Raw genomic sequence first — 15,015 nt, 5'->3', positions numbered from 1 at the left:
AATTAAATCACTCAGTCTATTTTATAAGAATTTGTAAGATTCCTATTTGCATAAAATAGACAGAGACCAGTCTTATCAAAATTAGATAATAGTATTTATTCTCGGAGCGCGCTGCCATGTAACCATGAACAACAGTTTATATACAAAATATGACATATATGACATGTCATAGGGTATAAAACGTTTTTCCTCCTATCAACCAGGACCCAACAAGTTGAAAAGTTCATTCCAACCCACTAGCTCGCTCACTCCAGACACACACTTATTTTTTTTATTTTACCTTTATTTAACTAGGCAAGTCAGTTAAGAAAAAAATCTTATTTTCAATGACAGCCTAGCCTAGTGGGTTACCTGCCTGTTCAGGGGCAGAACAACAGATTTGTACCTTGTCAGCTCAGGGGTTTGAACTTGCAACCTTCCGGTTACTAGTCCAACGCTCTAACCACTAGGCTACCCTGCCACCCCCTATTAACTTCTGGAATTCATCCATCACTATTTAGAGGACAGTTTCAGATCCTGGAAAACCCAGGAAAACACTCTTTGCCTTATCTAAACATCCCTGAGCTAAGTTGAGTCGGTTCAACCATAGGTTAAAGACCCTTTTGCTTACTTAAAACCCCACAATTCCAGTCTTCTCCAACCTGGTTGGAATGGTATTTATTTAATTGAATTACCTCCTGTTTTATGCTCCACAATCCCTTCCTTATGAATTAAATTTATTAATCACATATAATAAAACAGAGTATAAGTTTCATTAGTTATAGTTCTATTTAAAATGTAGATATTGTTTAGTCATTATTCATAAAATTCCTAACAACTGGTTTGAGCCAAATTGCCAAACTGCCATGCTCATCCATCATGAAAGTGTCCCCGTCCTCTTCACCTGTCATTGTTCTCATTGGACACTCAGCTATCCAGCGGCCTCAAGCCTACTTAGCCATCACTGCAAGGGCAATATTTTTGATGGGGCACCTAGTCTATTGTAATGGTCGTTCTTTAGTCATCAGTAACTGTGAGTTTAACCCTGTATCATCAGAACGTCAATATTGGTTCCCTGCTTTAAAAAGTCAGTTGTAACAACAAACAGTAATCATTGTGGCAGTAGTAACAATAGCCATAGCAATAGTGTTAGATATATGGTAGTGAATTCTGCATTATAGTATTACGACATTTAGTCCCCACACATTTTTGATCTGCAAATACAATCCTGCTATATGTCACAGAGAAAGGGACTGGGGGTTGTTAAGCACAGAAACTGGTCAGGGCCCAAACTGAACCCACACATACAGCCATCCATTTAAATAACTTTGCATAACAAGGCTCTTCAGACACAATATCACTCCACTGCATTCACAACTGCAATTGTTGCCTTATTTCTGTTCCCCTATGCAGCTCTAATGTTCAGTCAGGACTCACGTGGGTTTCAACTCCATTATGAAAAGCTTCCATGTGACTTGTAAGCCTCTCTTGTGTTCCCCTTACCCATGTTACGCACAAACAACAACCTCCCCAGTATTTGGTAAGAAGGGGGAGAAAGTTCGCTCTAATCCTTTAATACTCCCCAACACACATGCATACATGCACACACACTATTCGGAGACTCAAAACTTTCCAGAATCTCCCTCGTTCTCTGTTTTTGGAGGAGAGGTAGCGTTAGTTTCAGCTTTCTTATTCACAGGCTCCCATCCTTTTGCATGGACCACTTTTTTACTGTGGACTCAAAAAGAATCTGGAAGGTATCTTGCTGGTGTAGAATATTCCTATTATTTCACTGTTAGTGTATAGGGTGTTTTTCACTGAGGCAACTGAAACACTGGAATGGAGTCTGGAGTCAACACCACAGGGGAGGTCATTCCCTACGGAGGAAAAAGTGCCTTTTCACAATTGGAGCACAACATAGTGGCGGCATACCTTATCACTGCAGGTACAAATGCACTGCATAGCATCCACAACACTGTCAATCAACGGAATTATTTTAGGATAGGTAATGTCGTTTTGTCGTTTGTTTGTCATGTTTTTCTGTGTGTTTATGTGTTTCTCAGAATTATTTATAAGCTACTCTAACTGCTATTCTAATTATTTTCCAACATAATTCATAATTGTTGTGATGATAAAACAGCTCCCTCTGTGATAGAGTTTAGATGATGGATTGATGTCTTAGATTGATTTATACAGTACTGTAAACTCTTCATGACTGAATAATATACCTTTGTAGCATCTCTCCCTTGGTGTGACAAGTTATGACAATATTAGTCAAAAAATGTAATACTACTGTTATAATCTACATAAGTGATTTAGAGTTACTTCAACATGGATTGATGATTGCTATAGCAGTGGTATCACTGGGAAACCAAAATGGGTATTTTTTTTGGAAAGGTGAAGCTGTCAAATAGATGCGTCCTCTCTCCCCTCTGTATGGTAAATCACCTGACATGACCTCTGCACTTCATCAGTGTGTGGGCCAAAGATGTATCTTGTCTCTGGGTGCTGTTAGCATTTCTCAATGAGGCCTACCCCACACAATCTTTTTCGTTCATAAGAGGCCAATCTAGCTCTGGCACACTCTTACTGCTCAGGCGGCTGGTGTCATTATGTAACAAGTAGGCCTACCAAGCAAGTGTGGCCTTTTGAAATAAGTTTTCCCCATGAGTTGGCATTAATTTACCTGTGAAACAGTCTTGCTCAACTATTGTTGGGCAAAATCACTTGAATGGCTGCTGTGTCTGGTATAGCTAGGCCTGAGATTCTAGTCTGATTCACTAGAACAGAAGGTGTTTTTTATGGGGGACCAGAAGGGACAATTTTCGAGAATAATAAAGATGACACCAGAGCCATTCAATTGAGTAGGCTGAGTAGGCTAACACCCATTTATCAGAAACAGAGGTGGATTGGCCATCTGGCCATTCTGTCAGATGGGCTGGATCATTATTTTGTTGGGTGGGCTGGTAGTAAAAAATGGAATATCAAAGCAGTGACATGGCCAGCAGGTCATGGGCCTGTTAAAATCATTTTTTACGATTTTTGCAAAATTTCTCTGTTATAACAATATACAATGAGCTTTTGAATGATCAGTTTTCTGAGCTGAGGTCACACAAACTCACATTTGAAGTTAGACGCAGCATTATCAAAGAGACCTGCTCCGACTCTGTCATCAATTAGACAGCCAAGATAATGGATATTAAGCAACGGGAAGTTGGTGCCGATAAACTTAGAAAGAGCACATTCTACATTGTCACCTCACTCAAAATGTCCTATTTTTGGTTAAAGTGCATTATCCTCATGATTCCTGTAATGAAAGTGTCTGCCCTGCCACTGTGCCTGTTTTGCTGGGGGCTGCTGCTGTGATGAGTGAGGCACTCTCCTCCTCCCATACGCTCGAGAAGAATGCGTTCTGATGGTATAACATTTCTAAATGCAATTGCAGAAAAAACACAGCCTTGGAAGCTTCTCAACTTTCAATATTCAGCTCAATAGAAACTATTTTACAACCAAGATATTTGATTTGGCTTTGAGATATGGAGCTGCAAGCGTGCGCAAAATGTGCAATGGCTATTAGGAGGGCAGCTAGGTCTCACGGGTAATAGCCTACAACTGCAATGTTTTTTTAGGGCATTACACTTACTGTTGGGTGAATACATGGCTACTAACAGTGGGTATTATATTTAGAGTTAGCAATCTAGTTAATGTGTTTTGAGTTTCTACTTCCTCAGCTGTTGAACCCCAAATTAATTAGCCTATGATTTAAATTAGTACACATAAAGATGTATCTAATTCATCTCCATTGAACTAAAACAATCTGGAAATTCTGTAGTCCTATGTTGACAGGGTAACACATATGACAGGCCCTAATTTGCAAAATAGCCTAAATCTTTAGATTGGTGGCTCACCCAATGATGTGGGATGGTTTGGAAAAAATACCAGGCCCGAATTATTTTCCCAGTTCGGCCCTGATTGGAAAACATAAACATTTCAAGCTTAGGTTTCTCTTCACCAGGTGTCATCAGTTTGGCCAGCAACATTGTGGTACTGGTGATGTTTGTCAAGTTCAAGGAGCTGCGAAATGCCACCAATGCCATCATCATCAACCTGGCCTTCACTGACATTGGAGTGGCTGGCATTGGCTATCCCATGTCTGCTGCCTCTGACCTCCACGGGAGCTGGAAGTTTGGCTACACTGGATGTCAGGTTGGTGTAATGAGCCCACTGTGCTAGTTAATGGTACTGTTTGAATGAACCTGCCATTTGAAAAACTTGAAGAAAAAAATATTTGTACTCTATGAAAATGTACGAAATAAAATCAGGCAAACTTCATATGCTTTGTATTAACTCTATATCATATATTAACTCTATATCAAGTGCAGGAAAATGGATTTAACGTTTGCTGGATTGGTTTGAACTGCCCCTCAGTGTTTAACACCTCACGTGGCCAAGCCAAAAATAGCATTTCTTACAACATTTTCTAGACTTCCCTAATGATCTGAGGTTATGGTGTTTAGGAGGTGCTGTGTGAAATCAGGAATTCGGTGGCATGTGACACTAATCTGGGGCTGAAGCCTTGAGTTTGAGAACCACATATTGGACATGAGGTGGGCTGGTGAAATTGACAATGGCCTTCTGATTAGATATGCTGACTGAGGCCCAAGTCCAGTCTGTGGTTATGTTGAGCGCTCCCAAGTTGTATCTCAATAGTGTAAACAGACTTCCTCTTAATCTCCTTTAGGAGATCTGAAAGACCTGGACAGGAGAAAGTCAAATCTGTGGGGGTATCCACTCAATTTCACCTGTTCTTTGTTTTCAGACCACGTGAAACCAATGTTTTTATCCTGCTAAACAGATTCTGAAATGAGGGATGCTGCTGACTGTTTTCCCCTCCAGATCTATGCAGCTCTGAACATCTTCTTTGGGATGGCCAGTATTGGACTGCTGACAGTGGTGGCCATTGACCGCTACCTAACCATCTGTAGACCTGACATAGGTATTTACAGTCTTCTATTACTTTCCATGGAGGTTTGTAGTTCATCTGCCTGTAGTCTCTTGGTAGTAGCTACTATTGACCTGGTAAAAGATAGGCTAATCTCTGTGAACTGACAAGAGGCTAATACATCTGCATGACCTCTAAGCCTTTTCCCTGCTTTTCCTACTGTTCTCCAGGGCAGAAGATGACCACCCGCTCATACACACTCCTCATTCTGGCTGCATGGCTCAACGCAGTTTTTTGGTCGTCCATGCCCGTGGTGGGTTGGGCCGGCTATGCCCCTGACCCAACTGGTGCCACCTGCACCATCAACTGGAGAAATAATGATGCGTGAGTTGGGACGCACTTAAAATAACTGGGTAATTTCAAGGATTATATGGCATGAAGATAAAATTAATATTATGTCATTAATCATATACAGTAACTCTTTTCCAGGGGCTTTGTCTCCTACACCATGGCAGTAATCGCTGTGAACTTCCTCATCCCTTTGTCAATGATGTTCTACTGCTACTACAGTGTGTCTGTCACCATGAAGAGATACAAAGCCAGCAACCGCTTGGACAGCATTAACATGGACTGGTCAGACCAGATGGATGTGACTAAGGTAAGCCAGTGTTTCTCCATATAGTCCTGTGTGTTCACATGTTTCTTCTTCTAACCCAGCTTTGCCTCTCAATATGGACCATTTTAACCTCACAGTTTGACTGACACGCAGGATTCTAGGATTCTATGGTTATAACAATCTGCAGAAGGTTATGTACAATATATTACATCTACATGAATCTTTCTCTCTGATCTGTCGTTGCTGGCTAGATGTCGATAGTGATGATTGTCATGTTCCTGGTGGCGTGGTCGCCGTACTCCATAGTGTGCCTATGGGCGTCCTTTGGGGACCCCAGAAAGATTCCTGCCCCCATGGCTATCATTGGTCCTCTCTTTGCCAAGTCCTCCACCTTCTACAACCCCTGCATCTACGTTATTGCCAACAAAAAGTAAGCTTTCGCCCCTTCTTCTTGTTGATCCCACTTTATAGTAAGTGACCATAATACCTATGTGTATTTAAAGTGTAATTACAGTATAGGTACACAGTGTATAGTAGTTACAACCTATTAACATCCTGTCCTTGTATACTTTCTATTCAGGTTCAGAAGAGCGATCACAGGAATGCTCCGATGTCAAACCCGACAACGGATCACCATCAACAACCAGGTTCCCATGACGATTTCCCAGCTCCCTTTGACCCAATGAGGGAGGATTGCTAGATGTTACATTCTATGATGATTTTATTCCCCCAAACTCTGATTACACTTGTCATTGAGTATACTGTTAGATGGGATACGTGTAAGAAAGTTTAAAAGATCCCACCCTACCAAGCTTTTTAGACCATACCAGTGGTCATGAGAGAACTGGAAAATACTAAATTCAAGAGTACTGAGGTACATCCCAAGTCACCCATTATTTATAGGTACCTCAAAATATACGAAAGTCGTTTTATGTAATTAGACACAGACATCATCAACCTTACAGTTTTGCCCTACATTGCTGTACATCAATGAAGAGTCTGTCCAATACCAGTGTTTCTGGACCACGTGGGTAGGTGCTTCTATATTAACTGGATTTTATTTTGATATGTTGGGGTTTACCATGTAAATTGCTCTTTTTATGACATTCTAGCCATTGTCTTCCCAATGTGTTTTACCTTAGTGTAATATTAGCATAAACAAACAATAAAGTATGTTTGTGTACAACATTACGCTTTCTTTATTTCCTTTCCTGTGGCAACACTTATCCAGACTGCAGTATTCCCAGTAAGTGCATATACGCTCTTCTTTTTTTCTAATACAGTTGTACATTCTAAAAAAGTATATACAGTTGTAAACTTTGCATTGTTTGAAACATTATTTAGAAATACATATGTACATATAGATCAATATACCTGACCCAAGATTAAAAGTAATCATGGTTATTTGAATATGACATCTCAAATTCTGTCCAAGCACTTAATAAGAAATGAAATATTTGTATGTCAAAATGTTTATTTTATTTGTCCTTAATTTAACACAAATATACCATAGGTAATGCAGGAAAGGTACTAAGTACTGTAAATGGATTCCACTTGAGTAAAGAGTAAGCGGCTCACTGAGTTACAATCACATCAAAAGTGTGTTTGATTTGCACAGCAGCATATGCAGGACATAGGGACTTGATACTTGATTTAGAAAGGCAGTCCTGTGGTGTGCTTTCACTGCCGTTGAATTCATTCATGAATGGAAACAGCATGAAGGTTTTATATTTGATTAGGCATGGGTTCTTTAGTCTTGTTGACCTGATGTCATCAGTAGGCGACGTTGCTCTCCAGCCAAGAGCTGATCTCTGCCTTGTTTCTCCTGACCCACTCGATGTTGTTCTGCACTGTCTCTAGAGCTTGCTGCCTAGGCATCTCCCCAGCCCCGGCATTAGGGTTCAGCTTGAAAAAGTGTGCCATCTAAAACACAACCACACAGTCAACATAGTCAGTCATAAATCAAGTCACCATAAAAAGACAATCCACAACAGATATCACGGTCAATCTTAAATTCAAGCACACCAGTGCTAGTCTCAACTGAAGTGGTATATTGTTTGATTTACTTATTCTAATTCTATGAGTATAATGTCCCTGTTCTAACCTGCCACAGCTGTAGCTCTGTATTGTAGGTGGTGCTGATTCTGGTCAGCAGGCGCCCCAGACTCCTGTCATTGATAGTGTATCTGTAACAAAACAAAAGGAAATTTAAAACTGTCACAGTATTTACATGATTCAGTTACTCTAGGCTCAGTTGCTACTGATTCAGTAAATTTACTTACAGCATTCCATTCATTCACTATCACTTCAATGACTCTGGACTCAGTAACTCTCCATTCAGACTCAGAGAAGTGACTCAGAGAATGGGCTCACCTGTTCACTAGGTAGTCCCAGTTGAGGGTGACCCAGTCCCAGGCCATGGTCTTGCCGTAACGATTCAGAGAGACATATTGGACCACAGTGAACAAATCCTGAGTCCTCACAATACTCTCATCTTTGGACATCTCCAGTAAGCTGAAAAACAACGGCATTCTAACAAGCAGCATTATCTTAAGTCATATCTAGCTAAATAAACTAAAATGTTTGCTAGAAACAATTTTGCACACTCTTGCCAACAAATGTACTGGGGTTCTAGTAATAACTTTTCACTGGATTATGTTTAAAAGCAATTTTGAATAACGCATGTAAAAAATAATTTCTAAAGATAATTCATGTTTTTTATTTACTTGAACAGAAGAGTGATGTTCTCCACGGATGCCAATCCATACAGGAGCTTGTCCTTCTCTTGGGCCAAGGTCTCTGTTTTGTACCTCTCAAACATTAAGTTCCACTTCGCCTCAGTGCCCGAGTTCCTCATGCCATAGCGATACACCAACAGGCGCAGGTTCACCCCAACACTGCTGGAGGTCAAAGGTCATGTTATCATTAGGGCTTAGTGGAATAAACATGCTTTTAGGAATAGGAACGCTAATAAAGTAGTTAGTTGTGTCCATCAGTTTAGGCCTAACATTAGCATGTACTGCAGCTGGATTAGTAAGTAGATCATGTGTCATTGAATGATTTAATTCAAGACTAATATTTACCTGATGTTTCCTGAGATCCATTGGTCAAATAAAACAGATGTCTCATTTAGCACTTCCTGGTCGCCCATTTGGCAAGCAATTCCCTGGACTGTCTCACGCAACAGCCTATACAAAACCCATATAGACAATACATTTTATGATCAATATCCAGCAAATACACCCATGATTTATCAGATACAGTAGATTGTCTCTCCTTGTTTCACCTATCTCTCTGGCTTCCCTTGTCGTCCCATCCCAGCTGCCTGGAGATAGTCTGCACATGCTCACGGAATAATTTCTGTAGGGGAAATAAGCGACGAGACATGACTAGTGTATTCCTGAAACCTCCTTAGGGAGTTTCCCCCAAAACACCCCACCAGGGACATGGAGCTAAACAAGGGACATGTTTTAGACCTATTCTCTAGTTTGCATTATTATCTCATACGTACAGGTAACTGACAAAGTAACCCTTAAAAATATATGTTTGTTGAGGCAAACTTCCCGCAGGTTTGTGGCTAATTTGATGCAAACTAAATAGTCTGCCACAAAATGTTGCCAGAAGTTTGCAATATTTGTCACTAGTTGTGAATCTGCTGCAAACCTTTAGCAACAAGTTCGCCAGAGTGTTTTTAATATATATTCTTCTCTTCAAGATTCAACTTGAATTCATGGCAACAAGTTCCAAGACCAGTAACCGTTGATGACCAATCAGGGGGATTAGAAACATCTGTTGGAAAATGGAAACCAAGCTATCTAGCTAGGTAGCTACCAGTTGTCCTGTGAGTGTCTAACTTACTAATTAAACTTCCTAATGAACTTTAACATTTTATTAGCTAAATTATACCTAGTTAGGAATGTCATGTTTTTTGGGATAGAGTGAAACATTTTGTTGATACCAGTTTCAATCTGTCAGTGACACTGACTGGCTAGTGCTTAGCTAGCTAACATTAGCTATCATATTTTTTGCACAATTATTGTGATAGCTAGCTAGCTAGCTAATGATTTGCCTAAACACTTATTTTTAGGTGAATGCGTTTCTGTCTTAAGACCAATACGCATGTCAATAAGCTAGTGTCAAGGTCGTAAGAACTGGACCAAGGCGCAGCGTACGTCGAGTTCCACATCTTTAATATGAGCGAACAACGAAACGTGACTACGTGGTGCACATGCACAAAGTAATATCCCACAAACACAGGTGGGAAAAATAGTTACTTAAATATGATCCCCCAATTAGAGACAACGATTACCAGCTGCCTCTAATTGGGAATCATACAAAACACCAAGATAGAAAAATAAACTAGAACACAACAGAAATGTTAAAACTAGAACACCCCTTCGTCACACCCTGACCTACTACACCATAGAGAAACAAGGGCTCTCTATGGTCAGGGCGTGACATCAGTAGCATGTTAGCTGGCACAACAGCTAACGAAAAAAAACACGACAAACCACGGGTGGAAGATACAGATCAACAGAGCACAGCGAGTGGAGCACTCAAAATGAGGGGCTGGCCATGTGGCCAGCTGCTCCAGGCTGCAAAAACAGCCAGTTAGTATACTTCCACGTAAGATATTACACCTACGACTCCGTGTGCATCCATAGGAGTACCGACTCTAATTCCGGTGCGGGCCCCCATCCTTCAGGGTCCTTTGTGTCACCACTGTGGCCGACCCCCTGAAAAAGAAAACCTTGTGGCTGGAAGATCTCCTCACTCCTGGCCAAGGGTGCCATTCACAGGATCGAGACATCAGAAAAGACCTAGCTAGGGTTCTACTCCACTTATTTTGTGGTCCCAAAAATGAGACTGAGCGTTTCGACCAATTCGGGACCTCCGCAACCTCAATGGGTACTTGAAGGTACTGAGGTTCCACATGCTGTCCCCGGCCTGCATGTTGAAGGCCGTGTCCCGGGACCAGTGGTTTGTGACACTGGACCAGAAGGATGCGTACTTCCATGTTCCTGTTCACTCAGCTCATTGGCAGCACCTCTGATTCGCTTTCGAAGGGAGGGCTTGCGAATTCATGGTTCTTCCCTTCGGCCTCTCCTTGGCACCCTGGACTTTCACAAAGTGCATGGACGCTGTCCTGGTACCTCTCACGTCCCGAGGGTTGTTGATCCTCAATTACCTGGACGATTGGTTGATTTGTGCCCCGAACAAGACCCATGTCCTGTCAGTCAGAGACATGCTCCTTAACCACATCGGCGGGCTGGGCATTACTGTAAACGTCAAGAAGAGTCATCTGACGCCCACCCAGAGGGTGGCCTTCATTGGCATGGATGCAGCCACCCCTCGTGTTGAATGTGCCACCACAGATCCCAGCACTGGCCTGCCAGCCAGGCGGTGTGCTGTCGAAAACGTGTCCACGATCCAGTGATAGAGCCTCTGCTTTGATAAGCCCGGCTCCCAGGACTCTCTCACCATAGCAGACAAAGAGCTGGTCTGTTGTTCTCACTGACTGTGTACTCTCCACATAGGCAGCCAGTGCCCTTACAGGGCACAGCATGCCGGAGGGAGGCCCAGACTCCCCCGCCACTGCCGGGGGGTCGTTAGCACACAGGATAAAAGGGATGTTCACATGCCTGTCTGACAGAACCTTCGGGAGGAATGAAGGGTTGGGGCGGAGAGATATACCCCTCCCACCGGGGTCCAACCGGGACCACTCAGAACTTACCGAAAGAGCATGGAGTTCACCCTCCCTCTTCATGGAAGTAATCGCTACCAAGAAAGCCACCTTCATAGAGAGGTGTTTCAGGGAGGCAGACTCCAATGGTTCGAATTGCGGCTTTGCCAAAGCAGCCAAAACCACATCCAGCTCGCCATTGAGCGGGTCCTAGCTGGATGCAGGCAACGAACACCTTTCATAAACCTGGAGAACAAGGGATGGCGCCCCACTGGCCTGTCCATAGCAGCCAAATACCCTCTGTGTAGAGGCTGCTAAGCCCTCATCCAAACGAGACAAGGACATACTGCACCTTGCATGACTCGGGCACCACCTCAATACCAGTATGCCAAGAGCAGAACAACCGCCAGCGCAACTGGTGTGCTGTGGTTGTAGCCGGTGTCTAAGCACTCTGCATGGTGTTCATTACACCCTCCTGTAGTCCTAACATGGACCATTGGTGTCGTTCAGTGGCCAAGCCCACAGAGTTCCCCCAGCCTGAGACAGCAGGTCCTGTCTCAGGGGAAGTTGCCAAGGTGTCCCACAAAGTACTGAGTAGAAGGTCTGAATAATTATGTAAATGTGATATTTCAGGTTTTATTTTTTTAAATAAATGTGCATAAACAATCTTAAACCTGTTTTTTGTTTGTCATTACAGGGTATTGTGTGTAGACTGAGGGAAAAACTCAATTTAATCCATTTTAGAATAGGGCTGTAACGTAACAAAGTGGAAAAAGTCAGGGTCTGAATACTTTCAGAATGCTCTGTAACTATGATGGGCATGCCATTATTTTGGCTACCATGGCCATGTCCCCATATGATGACAATGCCCCCATCCACAGGGACAAGAGATTACTGAATGGTTTGATGAGCATAAACTATCTTAACCCTATGCCATGGCTGTCTGTCACCAGATCTCAACCCAATTGAACACTTATGGGAGATTCTGGAGCGGTGTCTGAGACAGCGTTTTTCACCACCATCAACAAAACACCAAATTATGGAATTTCTCGCGGAAGAATGTTGTTACATCTAGAGGTCAGCCGATTAAATCGGAATGGCCGATTAATTAGGGCCGATTTCAAGTACAATCGGAAATCGGTACTTTTGGACACCGATTTGGACAAAAACATTTTTTTACACCTTTATTTCATCTTTATTTAACTAGGCAAGTCAGTTAAGAACACATTCTTATTTTCAATGACGGCCTAGGAATGGTGGGTTAACTGCCTCGTTCAGGGGCAGAACGACAAATGTTTACCTTGTCAGCTTGGCGGATTCAATCTTGCAACCTTACAGTTAACTAGTACAACGCTCTAACCACCTGATTACATTGCACTCCACGAGGAGACTGCCTGTTACGCGAATGCAGTAAGCGAAGATAAGTTGCTAGCTAGCATTAAACTTATCTTATAAAAAACAATCAATCAATCAATCAATCATAACCACATGGTTGATGATATTACTAGTTTATCTAGCATGTCCTGCGTTGCATATAATCGATGTGGTGCGTATCGTTGCTCCAATGTGTACCTAACCATAAACATCAATGCCTTTCTTAAAATCAATACACAGAAGTATATATTTTTAAACCTGCATATTTAGCTAAAAGAAATCCAGGTTAGCAGGCAATATTAACCAGTTGAAATTGTGTCACTTCTCTTGCGTTCATTGCACGCAGAGTCAGTGTTTGGAACACCTAATTTGACAGAATTTTACTTAATTATGACATAACATTGAAGGTTGTGCAATGTAACGGGAATATTTAGACTTATGGATGCCACCCGTTAGATAAAATATGGAACGGTTAAGTCTATGATTTGATAGAGCAGTCTGACTGAGCAGCACTTTTGTGCGTTTGCCAGCAGCTGTTTATGACGTCAATCCTATCAACTCTCGAGATTAGGCTGGTGTAACCGATGTGAAATGGCTAGCTAGTTAGCGGGGTGCGCACTAATAGCGTTTAAAACGTCACTCGCTCTGAGACTTGGAGTAGTTATTCCCCTTGCTCTGCATGAGTAACGCTGCCTTGAGGGTGGCTGTTGTCGTTGTGTTCCTGGTTCGAGCCCAGGTAGGAACGAGGAGAGGGATGGAAGCTATACTCTTACACTGGCAATACTAAAGTGCCTATAAGAACATCCAATAGTCAAAGGGTAATGAAATACAAATGGTATAGAGAAATAGTCCTATAATTCCTATAATAACTACAACCTAAAACTTCTTACCTGGGAATATTGAAGACTCCTGTTAAAAGGAACCACCAGCTTTCATATGTTCTCATGTTCTGAGCAAGGAACTTAAACGTTAGCTTTCTTACATGGCACATATTGCACTTTTACTTTATTCTCCAACACTTTGTTTTTGCATTATTTAAACCAAATTGAACATGTTTCATTATTTATTTGAGGCTAAATTGATTTTATTGATGTATTATATTAAGCTAAAAATAAGTGTTAATTCAGTATTATTGTAAATGTCATTATTACAAATACTTAAAAAATAAAATATTATTGTACTTTTTAAAAACATTTTTATTTTTTATCGGCCGATTAATCGGTATCAGCTTTTTTTGGTCCTCCAATAATCAGTATCGGCGTTGAAAAATTATCATCGGTCGACCTCTATTTACATCCCTTCAATAGAGTGCCAGACACTTGTAGTATCTATGCCAAGGCACATTGAAACTGTTCTGTCTCGTGGTGCCCAATGCCCTATTTAGAAACTTTATGTTGGTGTTTCCTTTATTTTGGCAGTTACCTGTATGAGCAAACTCCCAAGATTATTATTTGGTGTGTGTTGTAGTTGGCCAGCGGAGGGCATAATTCACCTGTAAAAAGAAATATACATATATATATATATATATACAATATACAAAAATTAAGTGGAAAACAGACCCACCTGGAATTTAGGGTAAAGAACAGTGTCGTCAGACAACATGTCTCGCACATAGACAATGGAAGAAGACACACGTTCCCAGACGATGTACTCAGTCTCATTGGTCAGGTATTTTGTCAGGTTGAATGCATTTCCATAATCGACAACATCTGCCCTGATGAGGCCGATAAGAACAAGACATTTCATCACAGTTTTCTAAAGCTCAGAGCAACTGAATTGACAGATGTACTTCAAGTGAATGTCGGTAATGTTGGTTTACCTTCCCAGAGCAAAGACATCATCAATGTAACTGCATCGGTCAGCAGCGTCAAACTCCTAGTAAAGAAAGTGTCCTGCCGATTAAGATAAGTGCAACCTATGAACTGGTAAGATTAAAACGTAATATTACCTCTGATACTATAGTAGCAGATTTGATTGATATTTACCTTGTGATTTGTTTGAAGCTGTTGACTAATGGTGCGCCACATGCTGTCATGGTGATTGACTCTGTAGAATCCGATATGGTCGTTATTGATCTTCAGGAGTCCATCCGTTGCAGGGAAATAGTCAGCTAAGACTTGCTCTAGATATTAGTGTGAGAGACAAATTTCAATTTAATGAAATACATGTTGTCACCAGAGGCTGGAACTGTAATTTGAAAAAGGTCAAGCAAAGTGTTTAGACAGAAGTATCTTTACCTGGACTGGACTTGTTGAACATGATTGACATATTCTTATTACTATCCACTGAGTGCCACTTAACAGGGATGGTCCACTTGTAGCTGAAAGAAAAGCATAGCCCTTTTAGGATTTACAGGTTTATCCTAAGAAATATAGCTGACTTCCATCGGGAAATCAACCAACGATCACAAAGGGACTTAAT

General features: G+C 41.5%; 2 protein-coding genes across 2 annotated transcripts in view; one reads left to right on the top strand and one right to left on the bottom strand.

Annotated features, from left to right (window-relative positions):
* Positions 1–829: 829 nt before the first annotated feature.
* rrh (retinal pigment epithelium-derived rhodopsin homolog) lies at positions 830–6,725 on the top strand. Its single transcript, XM_029675651.2, has 7 exons — positions 830–1,924; positions 3,995–4,185; positions 4,876–4,975; positions 5,152–5,305; positions 5,411–5,579; positions 5,789–5,967; positions 6,118–6,725. The coding sequence occupies exons 1-7, from the start codon at positions 1,819–1,821 to the stop codon at positions 6,221–6,223; spliced, it is 1,005 nt and encodes a 334-aa protein (XP_029531511.1). The 5' UTR covers positions 830–1,818; the 3' UTR covers positions 6,224–6,725.
* The window catches only part of LOC115138611 (glutamyl aminopeptidase-like), a 25,939-nt gene continuing 17,641 nt past the window's right edge, over positions 6,718–15,015 (bottom strand). Inside the window, 10 exon segments of the mRNA XM_029675649.2 lie at positions 6,718–7,460; positions 7,642–7,723; positions 7,911–8,051; positions 8,264–8,437; positions 8,621–8,725; positions 8,824–8,897; positions 14,158–14,308; positions 14,414–14,469; positions 14,580–14,716; positions 14,832–14,914. Coding sequence (XP_029531509.2) covers positions 7,311–7,460; positions 7,642–7,723; positions 7,911–8,051; positions 8,264–8,437; positions 8,621–8,725; positions 8,824–8,897; positions 14,158–14,308; positions 14,414–14,469; positions 14,580–14,716; positions 14,832–14,914 — 1,153 coding nt within the window. The 3' untranslated portion in view covers positions 6,718–7,310.

Source organism: Oncorhynchus nerka, linkage group LG12 (assembly GCF_034236695.1).
Source record: "Oncorhynchus nerka isolate Pitt River linkage group LG12, Oner_Uvic_2.0, whole genome shotgun sequence".
Taxonomy (NCBI): domain Eukaryota; kingdom Metazoa; phylum Chordata; class Actinopteri; order Salmoniformes; family Salmonidae; genus Oncorhynchus; species Oncorhynchus nerka.
Note: the sequence above shows the minus strand (reverse complement) of the source record. Positions and strands in the feature narration are given on the sequence as shown.

Coding starts and splice junctions, on each gene's coding strand:
- rrh (XM_029675651.2), top strand. CDS start 1,819: ATGGAGTCTGGAGTCAACACCACAGGGGAGGTCATTCCCTACGGAGGA. Junction 4,186..4,875: donor TTGGCTACACTGGATGTCAG/GTTGGTGTAATG, acceptor TTTCCCCTCCAG/ATCTATGCAGCTCTGAACAT. Junction 5,968..6,117: donor TACGTTATTGCCAACAAAAA/GTAAGCTTTCGC, acceptor CTTTCTATTCAG/GTTCAGAAGAGCGATCACAG.